This window comes from Podarcis tiliguerta, assembly GCF_965153285.1.
Source record: "Podarcis tiliguerta genome assembly, chromosome: 14".
NCBI lineage: Eukaryota > Metazoa > Chordata > Lepidosauria > Squamata > Lacertidae > Podarcis > Podarcis tiliguerta.
The window spans coordinates 53,273,966-53,297,553 of record NC_139547.1 but is presented as its reverse complement, the minus strand read 5'-3'; the positions used below and the strand labels follow the sequence as shown (position 1 = coordinate 53,297,553).

The 23,588-nt window shown below is 52.4% G+C and overlaps 3 protein-coding genes across 10 annotated transcripts in view; 1 reads left to right on the top strand and 2 right to left on the bottom strand.

The window, feature by feature from the left end:
* Positions 1-110: 110 nt before the first annotated feature.
* Positions 111-5,607, bottom strand: SNRNP25 (small nuclear ribonucleoprotein U11/U12 subunit 25; the record flags this gene model as incomplete). 2 transcript variants are annotated; one of them, XM_083413904.1, is made up of 6 exons in its annotated part: positions 111-500; positions 1,540-1,602; positions 2,962-3,036; positions 4,571-4,676; positions 5,293-5,389; positions 5,467-5,607. In XM_083413904.1, 5 exons carry the CDS (start codon positions 5,605-5,607, stop codon positions 1,548-1,550), a joined length of 474 nt encoding a protein of 157 aa, XP_083270030.1. In that variant the 3' UTR covers positions 111-500; positions 1,540-1,547. The 2 variants fall into 2 exon arrangements, 1 of the variants encoding a protein (XP_083270030.1); XR_014504999.1 differs by lacking the exons at positions 111-500; positions 1,540-1,602 and adding an exon at positions 1,789-1,960 and having other exon boundaries at positions 2,204-3,036.
* Positions 5,608-5,668: 61 nt separating this feature from the next.
* POLR3K (RNA polymerase III subunit K) lies at positions 5,669-8,052 on the top strand. The gene is made up of 3 exons (XM_083413905.1): positions 5,669-5,781; positions 6,965-7,052; positions 7,846-8,052. Exons 1-3 carry the CDS (start codon positions 5,671-5,673, stop codon positions 7,971-7,973), a joined length of 327 nt encoding a protein of 108 aa, XP_083270031.1. The 5' UTR covers positions 5,669-5,670; the 3' UTR covers positions 7,974-8,052.
* Positions 8,053-8,414: 362 nt separating this feature from the next.
* The window catches only part of GTF3C1 (general transcription factor IIIC subunit 1), a 37,587-nt gene continuing 22,413 nt past the window's right edge, over positions 8,415-23,588 (bottom strand). For 4 of the 7 annotated variants that reach the window (XM_083413870.1, XM_083413874.1, XM_083413869.1 and 1 more), the window contains 15 exons: positions 23,184-23,402; positions 22,601-22,758; positions 22,294-22,436; positions 20,967-21,048; positions 19,777-19,889; positions 19,340-19,402; positions 18,994-19,087; positions 18,055-18,227; positions 16,264-16,551; positions 15,053-15,315; positions 13,971-14,254; positions 12,182-12,731; positions 10,919-10,958; positions 9,459-9,651; positions 8,415-8,708 (listed from right to left, as the gene is read on the bottom strand). In XM_083413870.1, the coding sequence (XP_083269996.1) occupies positions 8,487-8,708; positions 9,459-9,651; positions 10,919-10,958; positions 12,182-12,731; positions 13,971-14,254; positions 15,053-15,315; positions 16,264-16,551; positions 18,055-18,227; positions 18,994-19,087; positions 19,340-19,402; positions 19,777-19,889; positions 20,967-21,048; positions 22,294-22,436; positions 22,601-22,758; positions 23,184-23,402 (2,885 nt within the window). In that variant the 3' untranslated portion in view covers positions 8,415-8,486. The remainder of the gene's footprint in view (positions 8,709-9,458; positions 9,652-10,918; positions 10,959-12,181; positions 12,732-13,970; positions 14,255-15,052; positions 15,316-16,263; positions 16,552-18,054; positions 18,228-18,993; positions 19,088-19,339; positions 19,403-19,776; positions 19,890-20,966; positions 21,049-22,293; positions 22,437-22,600; positions 22,759-23,183; positions 23,403-23,588) is intronic. The other 3 variants (XM_083413873.1, XM_083413871.1, XM_083413872.1) reach the window with 2 other exon arrangements.

Sequence of the window (23,588 nt, the reverse complement as noted above, 5' to 3'; positions counted from 1 at the left end):
TTCCCTGTCCCCAAGTAACCTGGGCTGCGCTTTCTGCAAGCTCCTCCTGGGTTTGGGGACATTATCCCCGTTCTGCAAGAGCCGCTTCCCCAAATCACAGGACAGCTGCCTCCCATTGCTCATGCACTTTATTGAAAGTCTAGCTAAGGCTGACGCCTCCAGCGGGGGAGAGTCTTTGGCTGGGCCCTGGGCACCCGCTGGTGAGGTGCTGCTGTGTGGATGCTGCTCCCAAATCTGCCCATTTCACAGACAGTCCACTCTCTCCAAACCTGGACTCATAGCTGCCTTTGCCAGCCTCAGAGGAAACACCTTTGCCCTCCTGGGCTCAAAACGACGCCCCCCTTCTGGCAGCAGTGGTGCCTCGGGTGACTCAGTTGCTGACCAGACGGAAGCAAAGCAAGTCTGAAGTGCTGCTGGGTCACAGCTGTGGCGTTCAAAGAGTGGCCTCTCCCCATTTCAGAAACGCCTGGCGGTGCTCAGAGAGCCTCCCCAAAGGGCACCTGCAAGGGAAGACAAGGCTCCATTAGGCCTGAGAAGAAGCTGCTCGGCTCTCCAAATATTTGAATGCAGCTGAATGTAGCTCAGAGCTTCTGCCTTGAGCACTGCAAAACCTCACTGCATTCAGGTCCAGAGCGAGAAAACCTGCCCCCCCCATCCTGGTGAGGTCATGTTGGTTATGGGGACCAAGTATGAGCCTTGTGGCGTCAGCATCTGCTCACATCCAAGGCTGATGGGTCTAACAAAACTGCCCCCCCCCCCGGCAAAGCCACTAGCACCTTTCTCCAAAAGGCAGGCACAGCTGTTGAAGGGGGCACTTTCTGCCTGCCAGCTACGGAATAAAACTATTTCCCAACTGACCCCCAGATGCTCAGCTTAAAAGCACAACAATTTCTCCCCAAGAGCTTTTCACCATGTTGTAAACCAGGTGTCAGCAAACTTTTTCACCAGGGGGCCGGTCCACTGTCCCTCAGACCTTGTGGGGGGCCCAGACTATTTTTTGGGGGGGGGGCAGTGAACAAATTCCTATGCCCCACAAATAACCCAGAGACGCATTTTAAATAAAAGCACACATTCTACTCATGTAAAAACATGCTGATTCCCGTACCGTCTGTGGGCGGGATTTAGAAAGCGATTGGGCCGGATCCGGCCCCCAGGACTTAGTTTGCCTAACTATTTGTTAGTCCATTCTCACCTTTGTTGTTTCCTTACATACAGCACCTTTGTTGTTTCTCATAAATACAGGATCCATTTCAGGCTTTAGTTTGCCTACCCATGTTGTAAACGGTCACTTCTGATACTGCCTTAAGCACATTATTGAACCTGGCTTAGTTCAGCAGTGCTGGTTTCCTTCTCAGCAAAGGGAATCTTTTCCTTGCCTGTCCAGGACACTCAACAGACCCAAAGAGGGAAGACTCCCCCCCCCCCCCAGCTTTTTCCTGCCCCCAGCAGGGCTGTTGAGAGGCAGCCAAGCACGAGACGTGGGACAGCAGTGGGGAACAGAAGACCCAGCAAAGAGGTCAGGGGTATTTTGGGACTTGCCTGGCAGCTCATTTCCGGAGCTTTTTCACGAAGCTGACTTCATCTCGGTTTCGGATGCCGTACCTAAAAATAGCATCGCTCACGTTACACGTCTGCCAAAACAGACACATTGCCGTCGTGACAGACCCACCCACCCTTCTCCCCAAGGAACATCAGGGGAGCAGCTGGACCAGGCCACCCTCCCGTCTAGTCCACAGGAGCTCAGCACCCCCCCCCCCACTGCTCATCCCAGGGACCACAGCCTTTGTCCACAGGGCCAATAGTCCTTTTTATTACTATTTCAAAACCAAAAAAAATTACAAACATCAAATTCAAAATCCATATTTATTTTCTAACATAAGCCTATTACCTAGATTACATAAATTAAAATATATCTAATTGCTCTAGGCTTCCCTTTGCTATATGTACCGTATTTTTTGCTCTATAAGACTCACTTTTTCCCTCCTAAAAAGTAAGGGAAAATGTGTGTGCGTCTTATGGAGTGAATGCAGGCTGCGCAGCTATCCCAGAAGCCAGAACAGCAAGAGGGATTGCTGCTTTCACTGCACAGCGATCCCTCTCGCTGTTCTGGCTTCTGAGATTCAGAATTATTTTTTTCTTGTTTTCCTCCTACAAAAATTAGGTGCGTCTTGTGGTCTGGTGCGCCTTATAGAGTGAAAAATACAGTAAATACAATGTTATAGGTTCCCATATACCCCCCACTCCCCATGTGTAATCTCAATATTTTACTTCTTCCATCTTGTTGTGTTGTTATAATTTAATAATTATTTAATTGATTCTATTATTAATTTCTTGCTTACCCCTGCACGCTTTACACATTCTCTATTAACATTTTGATTCCAGAAGCATATTTTTTCATGTATTGCTTCACTCCATCCCACTCTCTAATTATTCTTTGATTTGAGTGGCCTCTAATAATTGCCGCCAATTTTGCTATTTCTACAAACTCACAGAGTTTGTTTTGCCATTCTAACAGTGATGGGATTTTCTCCCCCTTCCACTAGTCTTATCTGCCAAGAACTGGCCCCCTCTCCTCTTGAAGCCGCCCGAGTGGGGGCCAGCCCTGAAACCGTGTGATGCTGAATTCAACAGCTGAGTTCAGCTGAGTTCTGCGCTGAATATTGCTGCACCCCCAGCCTGCTCCTTTTCTCCACCCTCAGCCTGTCCAGAGCCACAGCTTTTCAAACACAATGGTTTATTTCTGGAGAAGAGAACAGTAGCCACACCCCCTTTTTTGGCTCCCCCAAGTCCCAGGGCAGCTGGTTTCCTGCCCTCGCCTGACTGCTGGGCTCCTCTCCTTTCCCCGCACAAATCTGTAATGAACTCCAGCTGTGTTCCCCCCACCATCCCTGGGACTCGGCCCCAAAATGATGCAAGTTGGGTGAGCCCCACCAAGGCCGGCCGGAGCCTCCCGTGACTCACTCTCTCAGCTTCTTCCTGTCGTCTGTCAGCTTCTCTGTGCCAAACGTTAAGCAGTATGTTCGCCACACGTACTTCCTGCAAGGGGAGGTTTGCTTATTTATAAAAATACTTTCTATGCCGCTTTATCATAGTAATACAGCACAGCGGCTCACAACAATATAAAACCACGCAGTAAAATTGTTACAGCAAAATCTAGGTGCGAGGCTGCTCAGTCCCCCAGCTGGTCAGGCAGAGCCCGCGGGTCCCTGCGGAATAAAGGAAGGAGTCCAGCCACCAACCGGAGCAAATAGCTGTAGACCGAAGTTTATTGCGCAACAGGTTCAAAGAGGAATTTTGAACCCCGAGGATGGGGGGACAAGGACTTTTAAATGTTTCTATCTTATCCCAGCATACAGTTCATTAAGCATCATCACTACATCATTGCTACACCAGAAAAGGGGAGGGTTATACATGATTAACATAGGAGGAATGTGTTGGGGCAACAGGCGGAAACAGGATATGTATTGGGAAGTACATTCTAAGCACCTACTAAAGGTAAAGGGACCCCTGACCGTTAGGTCCAGTTGTGGCTGACTCTGGGGTTGCGGCGCTCATCTCGCTTTATTGGCCAAGGGAGCCGGCATACAGCTTCCGGGTCATGTGGGCAGCATGACTAAGCTGCTTCTGGCGAACCAGAGCCGCACACGGAAAAGCCGTTTACCTTCCTGCCACAGCGGTACCCATTTATCTTCTTGCACTTTGACGTGCTTTCAAACTGCTAGGTTGGCAGAAGCAGGGACCGAGTAACGGGAGCTCACCCCATCGCGGGGATTCGAACCGCCGACCTTCTGATCGGCAAGTCCTAGGCTCCGTGGTTTGACCCACAGCGCCACCCGCGTCCCTTTTAAGCACCTACTACAAAGGGACAATAGGACTTGGGTTTGCATAGTCTGCCACCTGGGCAAGTCTGGAGGAGTGCCCTTGCCCAGCGATTACCTTCCTGTGAGTATGTGACCTCCCGCTTGAAGGATTATGGCAGGGACCCAGTGGTTTCCAAGTCCTTGGCCAATGAAGCAAATTGGCAGTGGAATGAAGGAAACTGGCAAAGGAGTTGATTTTATATGATTTTTAAAGCTAGGCAACTTCCCTGAGCTGTCAATTCGAAAGGATACCTTTATGCATAATATTTGTAACATTTAACAACTTTAAAGATGTCCCTCCCCCCCCCCCCCCGCCCGGTAATTTCCGTAACAGAAATCATTTAACTTTTTAATGATTTTACTGTATGGTTTTATATTGCTGCACACCGTGGTGATTTACTTTTCATAGAATCATAGAGTTGGCTTTTGTGATCCGGCGGTATAAAAATATATTTAACAAACAAGTTAAAAGGAAAATAATTAAAAAGAGGCGCCAGCAGACCATTGTGGTGGGATGTACTTGTAACCGCTTGCAAAGGCCTGGCGGAACAAAGTTGGCACAGAAGGTGCCCGTTGGCAGTGTGAGGGCGGAGGGCCGGCAGGTGGGAGCAGCCGGTCAGAGGAGACTATAAAGGCTGGCCCACCCACCTGGGAGGGTCACACAGGAGGACCCCCCACCCGTCCTGGGCAGCGGGAAGGGCTCAACTCACCAGCTGATGTGCTGGATGCCCCCTGCCCGCTCCTGCTTCAGCTGCACAAACCGCTGGATGGCTTTCTTCAGGTCCAGGACGCTGGCATTCTGCACCACCACCACGGCTGCGGAGAGGAAAGTGTTGTCATCACCCCCCGGCTGCATCTTGCTCATCCCGCCAGGACCCAGGAGGGGCTCAAGACACGCTCTCTTCCAACCCCCCCCCCCACCGGGAGGGGCTTTGCAGGGTGAGAAATGAGGTCTTGGGTGGCAAAGGGGGGGGGGTCCTCTCCCAAAGTGGCCTCATTGCGGGGAAAAGGGCTGGAAGGGCAATCAGGGCCTTGCTTGCTTGCATTATTGTATTTTAATATTTTGCTGGAAGCCGCCCCGAGTGGCTGGGGAAACCCAGCCAGATGGGTGGGGTGGTAGTAATAATAACAATAATACAGTAATAATAATATTTATACCCCGCCCATCTGACTGGGTCTCCCCAGCCACTTGGGGCGGCTTCCAACCAAATATCAAAAGCAATACAGCGTCAGACATTAAAAACTTCCCTAAACAGGGCCCTCAACAGGTATAAATAATTTAAATAATAAATTTATTTATAAATAATAAATAAGGAGGCGTTGCTCCTCCTACTGCGCCTGGGGCGCGAAGGGCCCTCGGGGGTCATCCATCCCACCCCCCTTGCGAGGCGAGAATGTGGGCGGGGCCAGGTCTGGGGGCGGGGCGACTCACGCATGGGGGCCTCGGGGGCGTCGGCTCTGCGCACGCGCACCGTCATGGCCTGGCCGTACTCGAGCGCCACCTGCGAGCCGATCTCCTCGGGGGTCACCTGACAGGGGAGAGGCGGGCGGAGTCAGCGCCGGGGAGCGACGGGCCAGGCCGGCCCCGGCCCCTCGGGCGGCCTACCTGCGCGGGGAGGTCGCAGAGCAGCGGGTCCCGGACGAGGCGCGCCAGGCCGGCCTGCCACAGCTGCAGCACCTCGGCGTGGGCCGCGTCCACCGCGCCCTCCTCCTCCTCCTCCTCCCTCGCCGCCTCAGGCGCCGCCATCTTGGGCAGGGGCGCGGCCTCGGGGCGGCGGAAGCGGAAGTGCCTGGGCGTGGCTTGGGCGCCATGCTGCTCTTCTGCCCGGCCTGCGGGAACGTCCTGGTGGCCGAGGAGGGGGCGCGCTGCCACCGCTTCGCCTGCACCACGTGCCCCTACGTGCGCAACGTCACGCGCAAGGTAGGGAGGGGAGGGGGGGCTCCCCGCCCAAGACCCCCCCCCCCACTTTCTCTCTTTCTCTCTCGGAGGGCTGGACAAGAATCCCCAAGGACCCCAGCCAGGAAGAGCAGAGCAAAAGAGCAGCCAGGAGGATTGGTCTCTGTGGCGACAGGACTCCCACCTGCCACCAGGTGGAACAAGGTGGAAGCCCCCAACAAAAGAACCCCCAAACTTTTATTAGCTGCTCATCCCCATGTTGTTGTTTAGTCGTGTCTGACTCTTCGTGACCCCCTTCTCTTCTCATGAGGTGGCCAAAGTATTGGAGCCTCACCTTTCAGTGAGCACTCAGGGCTGATTTCCTTCAGAAAGGATAGGCTTGATCTTCTTGCAGTCCATGGGACTCTCAAGAGTCTCCTCCAGCATGTTACAGCCCCCCAAACTACATCACTCATACATCACGGTTGCATCATGCAAGGGGAGGTCTGGTGGCATTAATCTGAGCATCCTGGACCCTGCCCCATGGTTCCCCTTGCCCTCCACCAAACACCCATCAAGTGGAACAAAAGAGATATTTACATTTCCCTGTTTCCCAGCCAAGTTCATCCCACCCTTTTATCTTCATCTGGGTTTGTTATTTCCGGAATGGCTACCTGTCTGGCACTCAGGTATCAGGATGCCAGGGATTATCACTCAGGCAGAGGGGCTGTTGTGTAGCTGAGCTCACATGTCAATATGAATTTCTGAAGTTTTCCCACTGGAAGGACAGATCGTGAAGCTGAGGCTCCAATACTTTGGCCACCTCATGAGAAGAGAAGACTCCCTGGAAAAGACCCTGATGTTGGGAAAGATGGAGGACACAAGGAGAAGGGGACAACGGAGGACGAGATGGTTGGACAGTGTTCTCGAAGCTACCAGCATGAGTTTGACCAAACTGCGGGAGGCAGTGGAAGACAGAAATGCCTGGCCTGCTCTGGTCCATGGGGTCACGAAGAGGCGGACATGACTAAACGACTAAACAACAACAACAACAAGCAGAGGCCCTTTGAATAGATAGGAAGAAACTGTGATGAAGTGTTTTTGGGGACAAATCACAAAAGTCACAAAAGTGATTGTGCTGGTTTTGGTAGTGGGCTGCATGTGCATGATATCTGCTGGAGGGGCAACCCCCCCCCAACCTATACATAAATTCCTGCAACACTTTCAGGTGACGAGCCGGCGCTACCCGAAGCTCAAGGAGGTGGACGATGTGCTCGGAGGGGCCGCCGCCTGGGAGAACGTGGACTCCACTGCAGGTGCCAAGGGGGGTGGTAGGATAGGGGGCCAGGGCCTCCCAGAGGGGAGTCGGGAGGGACCCCCAGGGGTCATCCAGGCCAACCCCCTTGCAGGTATTGCGGGGATCGAGCTCTTATCCCGGGTTTGCCCCGCTGTCCCCCTGCCCCACCTGCAGATGCTGCCGGTCGGGACAGAACCTTGGAGCCCCCTTTGGAAGGTGGAACCCATAATAATAATTTATTATTTCTACCCCACCCATCTGGCTGGGTTTCCCCAGCCACTCTGAGCAGCTCCCAAAAGAATATTAAAAACATGATAAAACATCAAACATTGAAAACTTCCCTGTACTTCCCAAAACTTCAGATGTTTTCTAAAAGTCCGATAGTTGTTTATTTCCTTGACATCTGGTGGGAGGGCGTTCCACAGGGCGGGTGCCACCACCGAGAAGGCCCTCTGCCTGGTTCCCTGTAGCTTCGCTTCTTGCGCTGAGAAGGTTCTGACTCCCGTGACTCTGATTTAAGAGGGAGCTCAGGAAGCTGCCTTCTGCAGTCTCAGATCCACCTGGTTCAGCGTGGTCAGCACTGGCTGGCAGCCACAGATCCGCAGGGTTCCAGGCAGGGGATTTTTCTCCCAGGCCCTCGGGGAGATGCAAAACAAGAGCCCCACTTGTCAGGTTGAGGGTCCTCATCATCTCCAGCCTCCACCAGCCCGGGCGCTTGAGGCTGCAGGAGCCGCCCTCTGGCCCGTAGGGGGAGATGCTCCACCACCCACCGGGTTCTCACACCCTCTTCTCTGTCTCTCTCCCTCGCACAGAGCCGTGCCCCAAGTGTGAGCACCCACGGGCCTACTTCATGCAGCTGCAGACGCGCTCGGCTGACGAGCCCATGACCACCTTCTACAAGTGCTGCAGCGCCCAGTGTGGACACCGCTGGAGGGACTGAGGAGCTGACTGGGCAACTGGGGTGTGGGTGTCTGCTACTTTGTACATAATAAACAGTATATATGAGAAAGAGCTGCAAACATGTTCTCTCATTCTCTATGTGGAAGAAGGGCAGGGAGGGTTGCATCCTACACATTTCGGAGCCAAAATGCACACCAGCTCAAAGGGACAAGAGGAATGGTTGGAGAGCCTGGTGTTTAGGGGAGCACCCTAATTTTTTGCAGTCATTTCTGCTACGTTTTAAAAAGCTGGTTTGACCTGAGGTTCCACAGGTGGAAGTAGCTTCCCCCACCTGAGAGGAGCCACTGCCTTGCCCACAGTAGGAGCCGTTCAGGTGTTTCACCTGCCTTCCCTGTGCTGCCACAGCACCAGACTCTGCCACCGTCTTCAGTATCCTCCCAGTTGTATAGGGTCAAGCAAGAAGATGAGAGTCCGCAGGAGGTACAGAAACGATCTCTTTATTAACAAAACCAGGCAACAACCTTCACTGTCCTACTGTACAAAAGAGGCCTCATCACAAGGGAGCCAGCTGCACCCACTTGTTCCAGTTCAGTTCATAGGGAAAGACCCTGCCCATTTTCAGGGTGCAGTCAACAGTGGGCTCATAGAAGACGGCTGGCGTGCTGCTCAGTTTGGGGCTGCCGACCAGCTCCTCAAGGGTCGGCTTTGAGAAGAGCGAGGCTGGTCTCTGCTGCTTCAAGTGGAATTTCCTGATGCAGCCAAGAGATTCAAGGCCCTGTAAAGCAAAGGGGAAAATTTAACACACACACAGAGTTACTGAACGCTAACCTTTTTAAAAGTGTTGGGCGTAGGCTGTATTGAAAGCAGCGGTTTCATTGCGGGGGGCAAGTTGGACCTTCCAGATGTCGCTGGAATCCCAATTGGTCATGCTGGCTGAAGCTATTGAGAGATGTACAAGCGGTTCCGTCCACCACTGGCCATTTAGCATTTTTGACATGTAAGAAAATAGCAGCTGCCGACGGGCACATGTTAAGGTGGAGTGTGCCTCCTAAATGCCTTCCCTCTGCAGGAAGAGAACCGTGGCCTTTCCTGAGGTGGCTCCTTCCTTGCCCTGTGCCACCACAGCCAGGCTCTGCTCCCTAACAATGGTAGGAGTTTGGGTGGGCAGGTCCTGCTCTGCATCCATCAAGGGTGCAGAAAGCCAAAGCTATTCTGCAACCCCAGCTCCAAATCTCCTGAATAAGAGTTGCCAGAAAACGCCTAAGTGCTTTGCTCTGGCCTTGGAAGTAGGGTGGGAAACAAATGTGGCTAAATATATAAACTTCTATTTTAAGACAGAGGCTGGGACTAGCTGACCTCCTGCCTCTGCCTCTGCCCTGGGCCTGTGCAGATATGGCCATTCCCTTCTTTGCCACGCTGTTCTTGCACGCTGAGCACTGGGAAGGGACCCAGGCAGCAACATGCAGGTAAGCTGGAAACACCTGGACAGAGGGGATCCACTTTGATCCCAGGAGACCAAACATACCTGCAGAATCTCCAGAAGAGCCACCGGCTGCAGGACGCCCAAATAGTGGTGGCACAGAGCTGCTTCTGTTATGCCGGGCTTGGTCATGATGTGGCACAGCACCCCCTCCATGATGCCCTTGCAGACTGGCTTGTTCAGGCTGCCGTCCACGATGCGCCACGGCCGGCCGACAAAGCTGATGTTCCCACCAGCGCTATTTTGAGAGCAGAGGTGCAGGGAGAGAAGAGTGAGAGGAGCAGAACCACTGCTGGTATTGGCAAAGGGGACAGCCTCTCCCCCCAGGAAGCAACAACCTGGATCCTGCGACTCTCATCTTATTTGTGTGCCTCTTGTGTGGGAAATACAAAAGGCAGTAACATGAGAATGGGCCTTCTTTGGGGTGGCTCCTGCTTGACTGGCACATTCCTGATCTTTAGGCACCAGTCAAAAACTTCCTTCTATAATCAGGCCTTTGAATATCTGTGGCCTTTTAGAAGTGGGTGGGATGTTTCTAATTTATTTCTCTTCTTGGTTCTAATTATATGGGCTTTTGTTTTGTTTTTGGGTTGGCTGGTTGTAAGTTGCTTTGGGCAAGGTAAATCGACTAACGAATTTAACAAATAATAATGCACTTGTACGCACAGGCAAAGGTCAGGCCCCACTGACGGCTGCAGCACAGTGAGCGAGCAGATCCCAGCAGCTTTTGGTGGTCTGTCCCAGCCAGGCCTACTCGTGTCTCAACTTAAGAGCCAGAGGCATCTTTAAGACTGGTGCCAACCTCCTGGAGAACAACCCCCAGGGGCAGGTTGGGTCTCCAAAGCACAACAGCTGACTAGAGGTCCCAGAAATACTAGAATCAGCAGGAAGTCCCTCTCTGAAAACCCCTCAAATGCACCGGCACAAGTGCTGCACTGGCCACAAACGGATCCCTTTTGAGATCCTGCCACAGCAGCAGGAACATCTCAAGGGGTTTGGTGGGGAAAACCTGAATACCTGTTGTTTGCTTCTGAATACTAGTTTCCGCTTCTGAATGCCAGTAGCTGGAAACAGCAGGAGGGTGGGGTAGTGCCCTTGTGCTTGAAACCTGCTTGCAGGTTTTCACAGGACCACAGAGCTGTAGAGTTGGGAGGGAACATGCAGCTGTCCCATACAGGGACTGAGGCTGCAACCTTGGTGGGGTCAGCATCAGGCCCTGACCAACTGTGTTCCATTACAATATCTGGTGAGAACAGGATGCTGCGGCAGATGGGCTGGATCCAGCAAGATTTTCTTAAACGAACCAGTGGGGGAGTGGGGAGTCCCTAAAACTTTCTGAGGTGGGTGCATGTCCTGGGAATCAAGTGAATGAGGTTGCTAATGTCCCAAACTGCCTCTGACTACAAAGTGGGTGTGTTGAAGCTCTAATCCAAGTTATGTTGTGACTCTTTGGACTTGGCTCCGCTCAGGCAAATTCTCTCGTTTCATCTGATCTGCACACTCACCTTTCGTATTCTGCCTGCCATACTTTCCCCGCAGAACATCCTAGGGAAAAGAGCAGAAAGGAGAACTGGCACCAGGAGCACAACAACAGGGGTCCAGCCCACCTCCTCAAATTGTTGGGCTGTGTGACAACTGCATGGATAGTTTGGAGGAGCAGCACAACCAGGAGCAGGAAGGCCCCGGGCAGGGGCTTGGGGAACAAAAAGCAGCCACCAGGAAGGAGCAATTCTTAAAAACCCTTAAAAACCCCTTAGATGGGATTTTGTATATGAATTTCCCCTCGGCTCTTTATGCTGGCCCATGTAGGCCCAGCATGGATAGTTGGCCCCGGGGAATATTTGACGTTTTCTCCCCTTAAGGCTTTGATCTATAGGCTACCACTAAAACAAGGCTGTATTTTAAACCGTATTCTAACCTATATTTTAATCAACTGTTGTTTTTAAAAAATGTTTTTACTGTATTTTATATTTGGTGTTAGCCGCCCTGAGACCGGTCTTGGCTGGGGAGGGCCGGGTATAAATAAAACATTATTATTATTATTATCGTAGAGAGAGCAACGGAGAGAGAGAATATACTGACAAGGTAACAAGAAGATGGCACGCCCTGTGGACTGGCTGGCGGTCTTGCCCCTCCATGGCTTTGCAGGAGCCCCAGGACGGCAGGCACGGCAAAGGCCCTGCATGGGTGGGGACAGCCTTGCCTTGCAGACCTTTTCCTCCCTGCTCTGTGGGGAGGGAGGCCCTGACTGACATGACTACAAAAGCTGTGGGGTTTTGGGGGGCAGGGGGAGGTCTTGTTGGCGTTGGTGCTGTTAAGTCTTTGTACCTTTATTTTGGATCTTACGGTTCACGTGGAAACTGTGCAATTTGGCTGTGTACTTTTTAATGTCCAATGTATTTTTATGACTACTTTTCTAATGTTTGTGATTATTCAATGATTTAAACGCTGCAAGCAGCCTAGAGCACGGTCAAAACGGTGGAAAGGCGGACAAGTGACTGATACAAATAAAACGGCAGATGGATTGCACAAAGGCCCTCCCTATAACTCCAACCCCGGCTGCTGGACGGACAAGGGTGGGCTATGTGCTCAGGTCCTGCTTGGGGCTTCACCCTGAGTCGCCTGGCTGGCCGCTGGGAGAAGAGGATGTGGGCCTGGATGGGGCCCCCTTTGGCCTGATCCTGCTGCAGGCTCCCACCAACCCATTCCTGAAGTTTCTCCTGCCTGCCAATGTGGAGAAGGAGCTCAGGGGGGCTCCTCACACGTACCGCTGGAGTCGCCAGGGGCTGCTTCCGGCTGCGAGACGGGATCCTTGCGTGGCTCCCTGGTGTGATCACCACAGTCTTCGGCTTCCTGGCTGCTCAGGCCAGAGGCCTCTTTCCCACTGTCCTTCCCCACAGCGTCCATCCTGCAGCCTTGTATGGAGCCTGGCTCTGGTGCGGCCGTTCCTTCTTGCATCTCTGGAGTCCTTGCGCCACCAGGGCTGGCATTCAGGGCCGCAGGGCTGTTGGCTCCTTCTCCCGGCATGCTCTGGGTGCCTTGGGCAGCAGCTTCACCATCCAGACTCTCCTCCTCCGTCTTCTGCCTTTTCCTCGCTGGTTCTTCCTCCGACAGAGCAGAAGGAGAAGCCCTGCTGAGCTCCGTCTCCCCTGACTCAGCCGGGTCCTTCGGGAGAGCAGAGTCTTTGCCTTGCAGGACTTCGCCACCGTCCTCCTTGAGGCGTACAGAGTGCAGCAGCCAGGGGCCGGCGAATCTCCTTGCCACCAGCCGCGTGGTGTGGCCGCCGACTTCTAACACATGCTCCAGGTCAATGAGGTCCTAAGGGGGAGAAGGAAAACCGGGACCACCCTCAAAGAGAATCAGAGCAAAAGCCTACAGAACCAGATCTCTTAAGGTCCATGAATAAGCATAGTTTAGAGGTCCTGGGCCCTAAGGAAGTCAGACTATCCTCCACCAGGGCCAGGGCCTTCTCAGTGGTGGCTCCCACTTGGTGGAATGCTGTGTCCCAGGAGACCAGGGCCCTGCAGGATTTAACCTCCTTCCGTCAGGCCTGTAAGACAGAGCTATTCTGCCTGGCCTTTAATTTGAATTCAGCCTGATCTTTTATTTTCCTTCTCTTCCCTCCCACTCCCCTTTTATGAAGATTACCTGCTCTGAGACCCCACAGCTAAGTCTCCCCTGGCCTCCTCGCTGGCCCAAGTAGGACCAGTTCAGCCAGCTAGCCCTGGGGATTATCTAATGCTTATTAGATGGATTTCCCCTAAATTGATTTCTGAACTTTCAATTTTATTGTTATTCATGTTTTTATACTGTATTTTATGCTGCTTTTACAATTAAGTGTTTTAAATTTGTTGTTAGCCGCCCTGGGCCCGGTTCTTGAACCTGGAAGGGCGGGGTATAAAATATAATCATCCTTATTATCATCTCTCTCCCCCATCACGTGGGGATCTCTGCAGTCCAAATTACAATTTGTGCTTGTCACATATGAAGGGGTTAAGACCCACAAAGTTGCAGAATTCCCAGACAGGACAATTTTTGAGGTCATATCCCCTATGTTCTGTGGTGGGAAAAGGAGTCAAAAGATCTTAATACTGTCTCCTTCCTGCTTGGCTCAATCTCTTTCTTCTTCTTGCCAAACCTCTGATGGCTCAGGGTGTCTGTCCGCTCTCCTCTGAGAGAAGATTCCATCTGGATTTTTAGAATGCAACTTAAAAAGTAGATTTGCCTGCCTTGTATTTGTTGCTGTTACTGCAGAAATCAAGGAAAAGACTATCTAAAGCACGTAAACGTTGTTTTTACGCTTACCATACAGTTTATTGCCTGATTCTTTATTGAGAGGGAAGGGAAATTCCAGCCTGCTATCACAGTCTGGACAAAACAAATTAAACTAATTTAACCCTAGTCTCTAGTTTCTGTTTTAAATGTTGCAAGGGATGGTGACTTTTTAACTCTGCTAGCCCAGCGTTTTAAATCCTACGTGCATGCGAGACAGGAAGGCGAACGGTCGTTAATAAGCCTTTCCTACCTGGCGAAATCCACCCGAGACATCGCACCCACCTGGAGGTACTGGGGCAAGAGCCGCGTGTGCTCCCCGCCGGCCACCTCGTAGTGCTGGAACTGCCTGGCAAGGTCCACCGTGGCCACCCCAAAGTGGGAAGCCTCACCGATGGCTCTGTAGACTTCCAGGGCGGCAGCAGCATCTGCAGGGCTGTAAGAGAGGCGCTCCAGGGACTGAAGAAGGTGGCCTGCCTGGCAGTCTTCTTCCTGGACACCGAGGAGCCTGGTGAAGGCGATGGGGAGGCAGGAGGCTCCGACGGGGAGGTTCTCCAGATCTGGTGGACCTACAAGCACAAAATGGGGCGGGTCAGGACAAAGGAAGCCCGGCAGGCCACCCTAGCTAGCCGCTCTGCCACATATGTGGGGGTCAGGTGGGATTGCTATGAGGAATGATGAAAAATGCAACACAGCACTGTGTCGGCGATGAAAGCATTGCTTTGACTGGGCTTGCGTCATTTGGCACGATTTCTGGTCGAATCCCTCTGCACCTCTGCCATTTTGTTTCTCTACGCCTGACAGGCACATATCAGCATTCTAAAAGAGCATTCTAAAACCAGGCATCGTCAGTACATAAAGATAAAAGGTAGCTTTGATGTAGCTTAAGGGCCAGGAACAGAGTTCACAAGGAGATGGTAAATACTCTTTCCTTGCCTGTCCTTCCTTTCCTGCCTGTTTATGACCTCCAGGGTTTGCTAAAAGCACCCCTCCATGATTCCTGTTTCATTTACTCTGAAACATGTATGCATGCTCAAAATAGTCTTTGTAGTTCAAAGGATTTCTCTGATCTAACTTTGTCCCACGTGGGGATGTTTTCGAAATGCTCAGAGGAAATCTGATTGGTTCTTACAAACGCTGTGTTAAGAGTTTTTTTGTTAATAGAAGGGACCTGGGCCAGGGTGTGGCGGATTATTATTGGCACTTCCTCCCAGAGCCTCGTGTGTATTTCATTAATCAGGGTCCAACTCCTTCCTTGCTTTCAGAACGCAACACACGCACAGGCAGCCCACTTCCTTCGCTGGCAGACGAAGCCCTCGCCCTGCCAGAGGGAAGGTGAGGAAGAGCTCCTCTGCCCACAGACTGACCTTGGGCCCAGAGGCTGTCCTGGGCAGGGGTCTTCCTCAGCTTCACCTTCACTTGGCAGGAATTGACGACGATGTTGTCGGTGGGGCTCAGGTTGCGCGTGCTGACGATGCCGGGGGCGTAGTAGCCTCTCATGAGGAGGTAGTTTGTGTGCGACGCCTGGTGGGCCTTCACTTCAATCTGCCGCTTGCTGGTTGCGTTCTCCTCCAGGTCCTCCTCGTCCTCCTCCTCGTCCTCCTCCTCCTCCAGCCCCTCTTTCCCCAGGCTGCAAGGAGCAGACAGGATCCCCCCCCACCCATTTCAAGGTCTGCTACATCAAAGGAGCAGCTGCCGCCCCCCCCCTCGCCAGCAGCGTTTCCTGTGGGTTGCCCTCCTGTGTGGCCACTATCTCTCAGCCTGACTTGCCCAGGTGGTTGTGCAACTCAAATGGGAGGAAAGAAGAGCCACATATTTTTCCTGGACTGACGTGTAAGATCTATTAACCCCCACCAATCTAAAACCAAAAGCGGCTCTGGCACATTTGATTCGGGGTGGTATTCCATTTGCCCAGCTACTCTGGGCGGCTCCCAATAGAATATTATATTATTATTATTATTAAAAAAAAGAGATAAAACCTCAAACATTAAAAACTTCCCTAAACAGAGATGTCTTCTAAAAGTCAGATAGTTGTTGGGAGGGTGCTCCAAAAGGCAGGCACCTCTACCGAGAAGGCCCTCTGCCTGGTTCCCTGTAACCTCACTTCTTGCAGGGAGGGAACCGCTAGAAGGCCCTTGGAGCTGGACCCTGGTGTCTGGGCTGAAGAATGGGGGTGGAGATGCTCCTTCAGGTGCACTGGGCCGAGGCCATTTAGTTGTTTTTGATCTTTTTGCAAACTGCAACCAACAAACAGCACAACAACAACACAAGACAAAGGCAGCTCACTGCTCTTGCTGCTGCTGCCAGAAGAGCAGCTATGAGCCTCTCCTTGCTCTTCTCTCTCCACATGTTCCCCACATGTACCAAACCCCAGTCAATGGCCTCAGCAGGATTGCAAAGCCACCAGAAAAACCTCTGCCCCCTGGCTTAGCAGCTCATGCAGAGGCGTCAAGGAAAGGGGTTGAGGAAGAGCCCCAGGGCTGCTGCTGCTGCTGTGCACCCCAAATGGGTGGGTGGGCTTCAGTTTACCTCCCCCCACTGCCACCCCCTTCCAAACCAAGTGGCAAGGCAGCCCCACCTTTTAATGACTTCGTTCTCCACCAGAGTGCTGTCCACTACCACAATCTGCTCTGGGATCATCACGTCCACAGACACCAAGCCCAGGGAGGAGAGGGCCAGGATGGCGGCACAGTAGCCCCCAGGGCCGTCCAGAGGAAAGGTCACCATCTCCTCGGAGGCAAAGGAGTCGTCTTGGTCCTTGAAAGAGAAGCGAGCGGCTTGGTCCTGCGCTCCGGCCTCCTGGAGCTTCGAGAGGAACTGGTACGACTCGCTGCAGAGCATGGTGGGAAACCGCCACGTGAAGACCCTGGAGAGAGAACCCGAGAATTGCCGAGTTGGAGGGGGACCCCAGGGGTCCTGCAATGCAGGAATCGCAGATAAATAATCCCCGGCAGAGGTTTCCAGCTGACATCACAAATTATGGCGGTCGATCTCCACTGACCTTCCAGGGAATTTGAAAATGTTTTATTATGCCCACCCCCCTCGACTGAAGGTGAATGGACTTCATTTAAAATTATCTCTGGACTGGACCAGGAGTGTAAGGGAGCAATTCCGAGTGAGAAGAGGAACAGTTACTAATTAAATCTGTCAAGAGGCTGCATTTGTGAGAAAGGATCTGTTTTTAGCTGTGTGCCGAGGAAAAACCCCAGAGTGGAATTTTAATGGCGGAGAGTGGACACGTTATCTGGGAGTTATTTATAGCTGCAGCCTGTATGCAAGTTGGTGGACAGCGGAAGGAATGGAATGCATAAAGAAAGATAGCAATTGACTCTCCCAGCGGATGAGGTCTGAGAACAAGGTTTATGAACACATATGAAATGGATCCTGTATTTATGAGAAACAAGAAAGGTGCTGTATGTAAGGAAACAACAAAGGTGAGAATGGACTAACACATAGTTAGGCAAACTAAGGCCTGGGGGCCGGATCCGGCCCAATCGCCTTCTAAATCTGGCCCGTGGACAGTCTGGGAATCAGCATGTTTTTACATGAGTAGAAGGTGTCCTTTTATTTAAAATGCATCTCTGGCTTATTTGTGGGGCATAGGAATTCGTTCATTTCCCCCCAAAAATATAGTCCGGCCCCCCACAAGGTCTGAGGGACAGTGGACCGGCCCCCTGCTGAAAAAGTTTGCTGACCCCTAGACTAACATCAAGAGAAGAATTAAGGAGGAGATGAAAGAAGGATGAAGCGGCTACATGAGGAAGTAATGGACGTATGTTTGCAATAGGAGGGAGAACCTGTTGTATTATATCAAAGTAATTTGGACTAATTTGTACTAATCTGGAAAACCAAGAAAAAGAGGAAGAGGAAGAAGAATCATCATCATCCCTGGCAGATAGCCGTCCAAATAATTTCCAAGGAAGGAGAGTCCACAACCTCCCAAGGGAGTCCGTTCCTCTCCCTAACAGCTCTTACCGCCAGAAAGTTCTTCCTAATGTTTAGTTGGAATGCCCTTTCTTGCCATTGGACTCCCTTGGGTAGGATCCTGCCCTCTGAAGCAGCAGGAAGCACAAGCTTCCTCCATGTGATGGCTCTTTATAGACACCTGAAGACGTCTCTCATAAAGGGCTCTTGCATGGAAGATGGCGCAAGAGCTAAGCTACCTTCTGTTCCCCTGGTTGGACAAAGGGGTGGGCTCCCCTGTGCTCCAGCATGCCAGCAGAAAGGGGCGAGGGAAGCCCCCGGGAAGGGCCGCCTGGGCTCCCCCCATGGGAGGGTGTGTTCCCCCCAACACAGCCTTGGTTCTCCTGGCTGCCCCCCATCCCCCCAGCCTCTGCTCTGCACTGGCAGCCTCAGGCAGGGCACTGACCTGTAGTAGCTCTGAGAGAGCTGGTAAGACATGGGCACAAAGGGCAGTGCCCGGCTCTTCTTGGGGCCCAGGCTGTGGTTGCCCCTCCGGCGGTTCACGAGGCTCCTCTTCTGGCAGTCCAAGAAGGCCTTGACCAGGAGGTCGTCCCCGTACTCCCGGTAGAGGCGGAAGGTCTGCGGACACAAACACACGCAGGCAGCTAAGAGCTGGGAACTTCGGCTCCCCATTTTAACATCTCTCCATGTCTGTTTCCTTTTGGGGAGGGTGACATTTGCGTGGTATTTTCAAGCATCTTTTCTGGCCACTTTTGCCATTTCCAACATGCCCAAATCATTTCGCCAGCATTTTGAAGTGCCTCCTAGACCTTTTCCTCGCCACACTTGCAACCTACCTTCCTTTCCTGTTTACTGCCTGTTTATGACCTATGGGGTTTGCTAAATGCATTCCTCCTTGATTCCTGTTTTATTTAGCCTAAAACATGTATGCATGCTCAAAGTAGTTCTTTGTAGTTAAACGGATTCCTCTGATCTGACTTTGTCTTGTCCCACGTGGGGGATTTTTTGAAACGCTCAGAGGAAATCTGATGAGTTCTTACAAACGCTGTGTAAAAGTTCTTTTGTTAATAAAAGGGACCTGGCCAGGGTGTGGCAGATTATTATGCGCAGTTCCTCCCAGAGTCTTACTGGCCAAGCCTCGTGTGTGTTTTATTAATCAGGGTCCAGACCTTCCTTTACCTTCAGAACGCAGCAGACTAGAGGGGCCACTGGCCTCATCCAGAAGTCTCTTTATAAGTTCTCAGGCACACAGGCCAGTTGTCTTCCCACCTACTCCCCCAGGCATCAGTGTCCTCAGCAGATGCTCAAGCCCCAGTGTGTTTCCTTGAGCCCCCAAAATAGGTGAGGGGACGCACACATCTCAGCAGACCAAGGTTCTCTCTACCTGAAATGACTGGCAGGACTTCATCTGGTTGTCGGAGAGGGCCAGCGTGCTCTGGATCAAGTTCTGCAGCACCAGAAAGTGGATGTCGGCGATGCTGGAAGGAAAGAGCCTGTGTCAAGCTGACATTGATCTTTGCAGCACGGATCCTTCTTTCTTAAAGATAAAGCCCAACTTCAGTGATGAAGAAACTGCTCCACATCTTAGCAATGTGATCCCAGCTTGGGAAGCTGGAATGGGGTGGGGTGGGGGGTGTCTTGGCACTTGGGGATACTGGATTCCAGTTTCAAATGGTTCCCAACAGGAGAAGGAAGCATTTTATGCTTCTCCCCAGCCCACTTTGCCTCACCTGCTGAGCACATCCTCTTTCTTGCTTTGGGTCGTTTCATCTCCGATGGCCAGAACTCGGAACCTGGAAAAGGGCAAGGAAGGAGCCACGGGGAGACCTCACCAAGGTGGCACACAGGCACATCTCCCTTTATCCCAGGGGTGGCGTACACCCATCCCGGCACACAGGTGGCCCAAAAGGACCCCTGGGCCCCACACCCCAGAAAGCCCCTGCCAGGCTGAGCTGGCTGAAGGCAGCTTCCTACAGACCCACCAGGGACTGGGGCAGATTCTGATGGGCAAGAGCCAGGTCTGCAATTCCCCCGGCCACAGCAGGCTGGTTCCTTGGCAGACAGGCAGCTCGGCTCCTGCAGGGCCACCCTCTTGAAGATCCAGAGAGGCCTGGCCACTGAGAGCTCCTGACCCATCCCTGCCAGCGGGGTTTGGCCAAGGAGATACCTGCGGAAAAGCTCCTCGAGGGTGTCTGGGATGGCAGGTCTGGGATTCCCCAGCGTGGAGCTGAACTTCTCCTTCAGCCTCTCCACAAATTCCTTGAACTCTTCTGCGCAAACCTTTGAGAAGAGGAGGGAGGTCAGTCAGTCAGTTCTGAACAAACCCTAGTCCTGGGAACCAGCGAAGCGGGGCCCACACCCGGTTCCGTCTCTCAGGGTCACCTGCATGAATGGCACCTGCGCACTCGTCTCTGTTTCAAGGGCTCCTCTGGCAGGGCAGGGGAGGAAGGAGGGGCTGGGAGGAGGCTGGAGGTCTCCTGCCCGCCTTCCAAAGCCCAAGAGGGGCAGGTGGCGGCAGAAGAAGAACCAGTGGCTCTGGCATCAGCCCACTCCTTGTTCGGGTCCACTGCTGAGAAGCTGGCAAGGGTTGCCCATTTGCTATGGGGCCATGTTCAGGGTGTCACTGTTTGTATATGAAGCCCTTAACTATTTGGGACCAGATTCCCCGCGAGATCGTCTTTCCCCGCTCCACCACGTCCCTCAGTGGAACTGGGGACACAGAATTCCCATTCCACACCTGTAATAACTGGATCGTTTAGTGTGGCATCTACACTTTGGAACTCCCTGCCTCGTGATATCACTGTACTCATTTGGGCACCTGCTCAAAGCATTCCTGGTTAGGCATGCCTACTCAGACGCATAGAAGCGGAGATATTCTTACTTTTGCACGTTTTAAAGGAGGGTTGTGGTTTTTTCTTGAGTTTATTGTTTCGTCTTCTTGTAAATCTGACTCGCCTGCTGCCTTCGTTGCATATCCTTAGGTGTCAGGCAAAAACGTTCCTCTTCTCCCAGGCCTTTGGCTAATTAAACAATCTATGGCCTTTTAAACTGGGTGGGTGGGTGTGTCTTGTTTTTGTTTGTTATTATGGTATGTCTTGTTGTGTTTTTATATTGTAAACTGTGATCCCTGTGATCTTTGGATGAAGAGTGGTAAAGAAATTAATGATGATGATGATAAACTGCTTTGAAGTTTTTCCCAATCAAGTGTTATATGCAACTAAAGAAAATACTTCAAGGTTGAAGGGGCTCCATCCCTGGAGCTGTGCTCAGCATCTCTGCCCATGCAGGGCAGGGCCACATCAGGCACATCCTGGGGTGTGTGCATGGACCCAGAGCCCCACACCTGCCCCTGCTCACCTTGGGGTCCTGGTAGTTGCTCTTCCTGTTCATGAAGTCGTCAATCAGAGTCCGGTCTTGGTAGACTTCAGCCAGGCAAACCCTGCAGAAGACACCCCCCAGTTTAGCCCTGAAGCTGAGCCTCCCTCCGAGAATGCTGGCTTCTGTAGAAAACACTTCAAGAGCCACAGAGGCGGCCCAAAGGGGGCATCGCCCGGCACCAGCCTCTCCTCCCCAAGGAGGGATGGCTGGCTCCGTTCGATGGTGATGGGGAAAATGTTGCTTCTCAGACCATCGCCTCACGGGGAGAGCCCTTGGCCACAGCATTCCTGTGTTCATAGCATATTCACATTCCCCGCTCACAGGGGAAGAGGAACCCCAGGAGGGAGGGAGCCCTGAAGGATGCCCTGAGAGCAGGGGAGGCAGCGAAGGACAGAACACCCCCCCCCCGACACTGGGACACAGAGAGGGCCTTCTTGGTGGTGGCTGCTCCCAGGCAACTTGGGAACTCTCTGCCCTGAGAAGCCAGACTGGCTCCCTCCTTGCTCTCCATCCGTTGGCAGGGGAATCCCTTTTTGTTCCCACAGACATTCGGAAACTGACCAAAGGGCTGGTGCTGTGATCTTTTCATTGCAAAGATCTGTACATTTTAATAAACCACTACACACACTCACACACATATATATATATCCTGTATAGATGTTTTGATGTTTTATTATTTTCTTATATCTGTTGGAAGCTGTCCAGAGTGGCTGGGGCAACCGAGTCAGAGGAGAAGGGTACAAAATTAAAATTACTATTATTATTATTATTAGTAGTAGTAGTAGTAGTAGTAATAATAGTAATAGTTTTTAATTTATTGCTTCCCCACCCCCTGGTGATTTTAGCTGTTTCTATTTTAGCTGTAAGCTACCTTGAGTCCCTTTGTCAGGGAAAAAGGTGGGATATATAGATATAGATATATAATAATAATTTCAAAGCCGCAGCAGCCTCAAAAGCTCAGAAAGAGCACTTATTAAATGCTTAACTCACCACCAGAGGGTGATAAGAGGTTTAAAGGTGGGTGTGACTCCATCTGGTCTCAGTTTATATCGTTTATTAACAATAAATGGCACAGCCATCTGCCCTCTGTCTCAGCTGCAGCAGAAATCACCTTAACGCTTTAGACTGAAGCACACCCCGAGGACAGCTGCTGAATTTGTAATGAAAAAAGGTTTCCCAAGTTTGTGGACGATTGCATGCAAGACTTAACATCTGCACGTTATTTGTCTTGGGAGACAACGCTCTGCACTTGGTAACTGCTCTCAGAATTTCCAACAGAGCTTATGAAACGAGCAAAGGGCCTCACTTGTAGTTGAGGTAGGTCTGGGGGTTCTTGACGATGTAGCGCGCCCTCCGCCCCACCGAGTGGCACGTCTTGTCCAGCGACTCCTCGAAGTTGCTGTGCATGATGTCTCGCACCACCTGCCAGGGGACAAAGGGCCCCTTCACCTGCGTAGGAGGAGAGAAAGGAGCCCCCGCTCAGCCGAGGCCACGATCCCTGGACCCCCTGCACACAAGGGAATTCCAAAGAGTCCCCCTTGTTCTCCCCACATGCCGGCTACCAAGTTGCCCCCTCCCAGCCTCGCTGCTGAGATCAACGTCCCCCCACCCACCTTGGCATTGAGGACGTTGCTGGCGATCCGGCACAGCATGAGCAGGCTGTCCTCCTGCACGGTCCACGTCACGCGCAGGCGGGTCATCCTCTGCAAGGCGCTCTGGTCTGCTTCGTCGTGGTAGCGCGGCTTTTTTCTCTTCACCCCGGCGCCCCCCTCTTAGAAAGGAAGGAGGCAACTTGTGGTGAGCGAGCAGCTGGTGGCTCTGCCTCTCCCATGTGTGTGCGTGGGGGGGGGCAGGTGGGCATCCCAGGCCCACTGCTGTGGAAGACCAGGGCACAGCTACTCCGGCCCCCCTGTGCCCAGCAGACCCCAAAGGCAGACAGGAGGATTTGCCCCAAGCCATTAGGAGGACATTTAGATCTCAAAGGAAGAGGAAAATCCAGCCTACAATTCCCATGATCCCTAGCTAGCAGGACCAGTGGTCAGGGATGATGGGAATTGTAGTCTCAAAACACCTGGAGGGCCGAGGTTGAGGAAGCCTGATCCAGACCAAAATGGCGCTCAGAGCCCTAAGTGGCTTTCGGCCAGCGACTGCCATGCGCAGCCTGCCCCCCCCCAGCCCCCCAGTGAGGTAGGGCACCTCTTTTCTTCTTCCTTTTCCTTGTCTTCTTCACCGGCTCCTTCTTAGGCCGCTTCCTCTTCTGGCTCTTTCCGCCCCTCACTCTCTGGCTTCTGTTCAGTGTGGTTTCGCTTTCGACCTGCAGGTCCTCCTTCTGGACCGCAGGATCCGCACCCAGCAGCCCGTCTCCCCAAAGAGAGCTGCTGCTGCCGCCGCCACCTGGGAACCAACAAGGAAATCCTGCACCAGCGAGGAATGCACAGCAAAAACACACACAGGCACCACCTGTCTCGCCAGCAGCAAATTGGGGAGCAGCAGGGAGGGAGGGAGGGGCTTTTACAGGCCCCAGAAGCATGGAAGAGGGAGGCAGCAACTGGAAATGTCAACTGCCGGTCTAAAGAGACTCTCCCAGGCACATGCATGAGA

Bases quoted from the DNA above. Each gene is read 5' to 3' on its own strand.
- POLR3K (XM_083413905.1), top strand. From the start codon at position 5,671: ATGCTGCTCTTCTGCCCGGCCTGCGGGAACGTCCTGGTGGCCGAGGAG. The intron at 5,782-6,964 runs GTAGGGAGGGGA...CAACACTTTCAG, and splicing joins TGCGCAACGTCACGCGCAAG to GTGACGAGCCGGCGCTACCC. The intron at 7,053-7,845 runs GTGCCAAGGGGG...TCCCTCGCACAG, and splicing joins GAACGTGGACTCCACTGCAG to AGCCGTGCCCCAAGTGTGAG.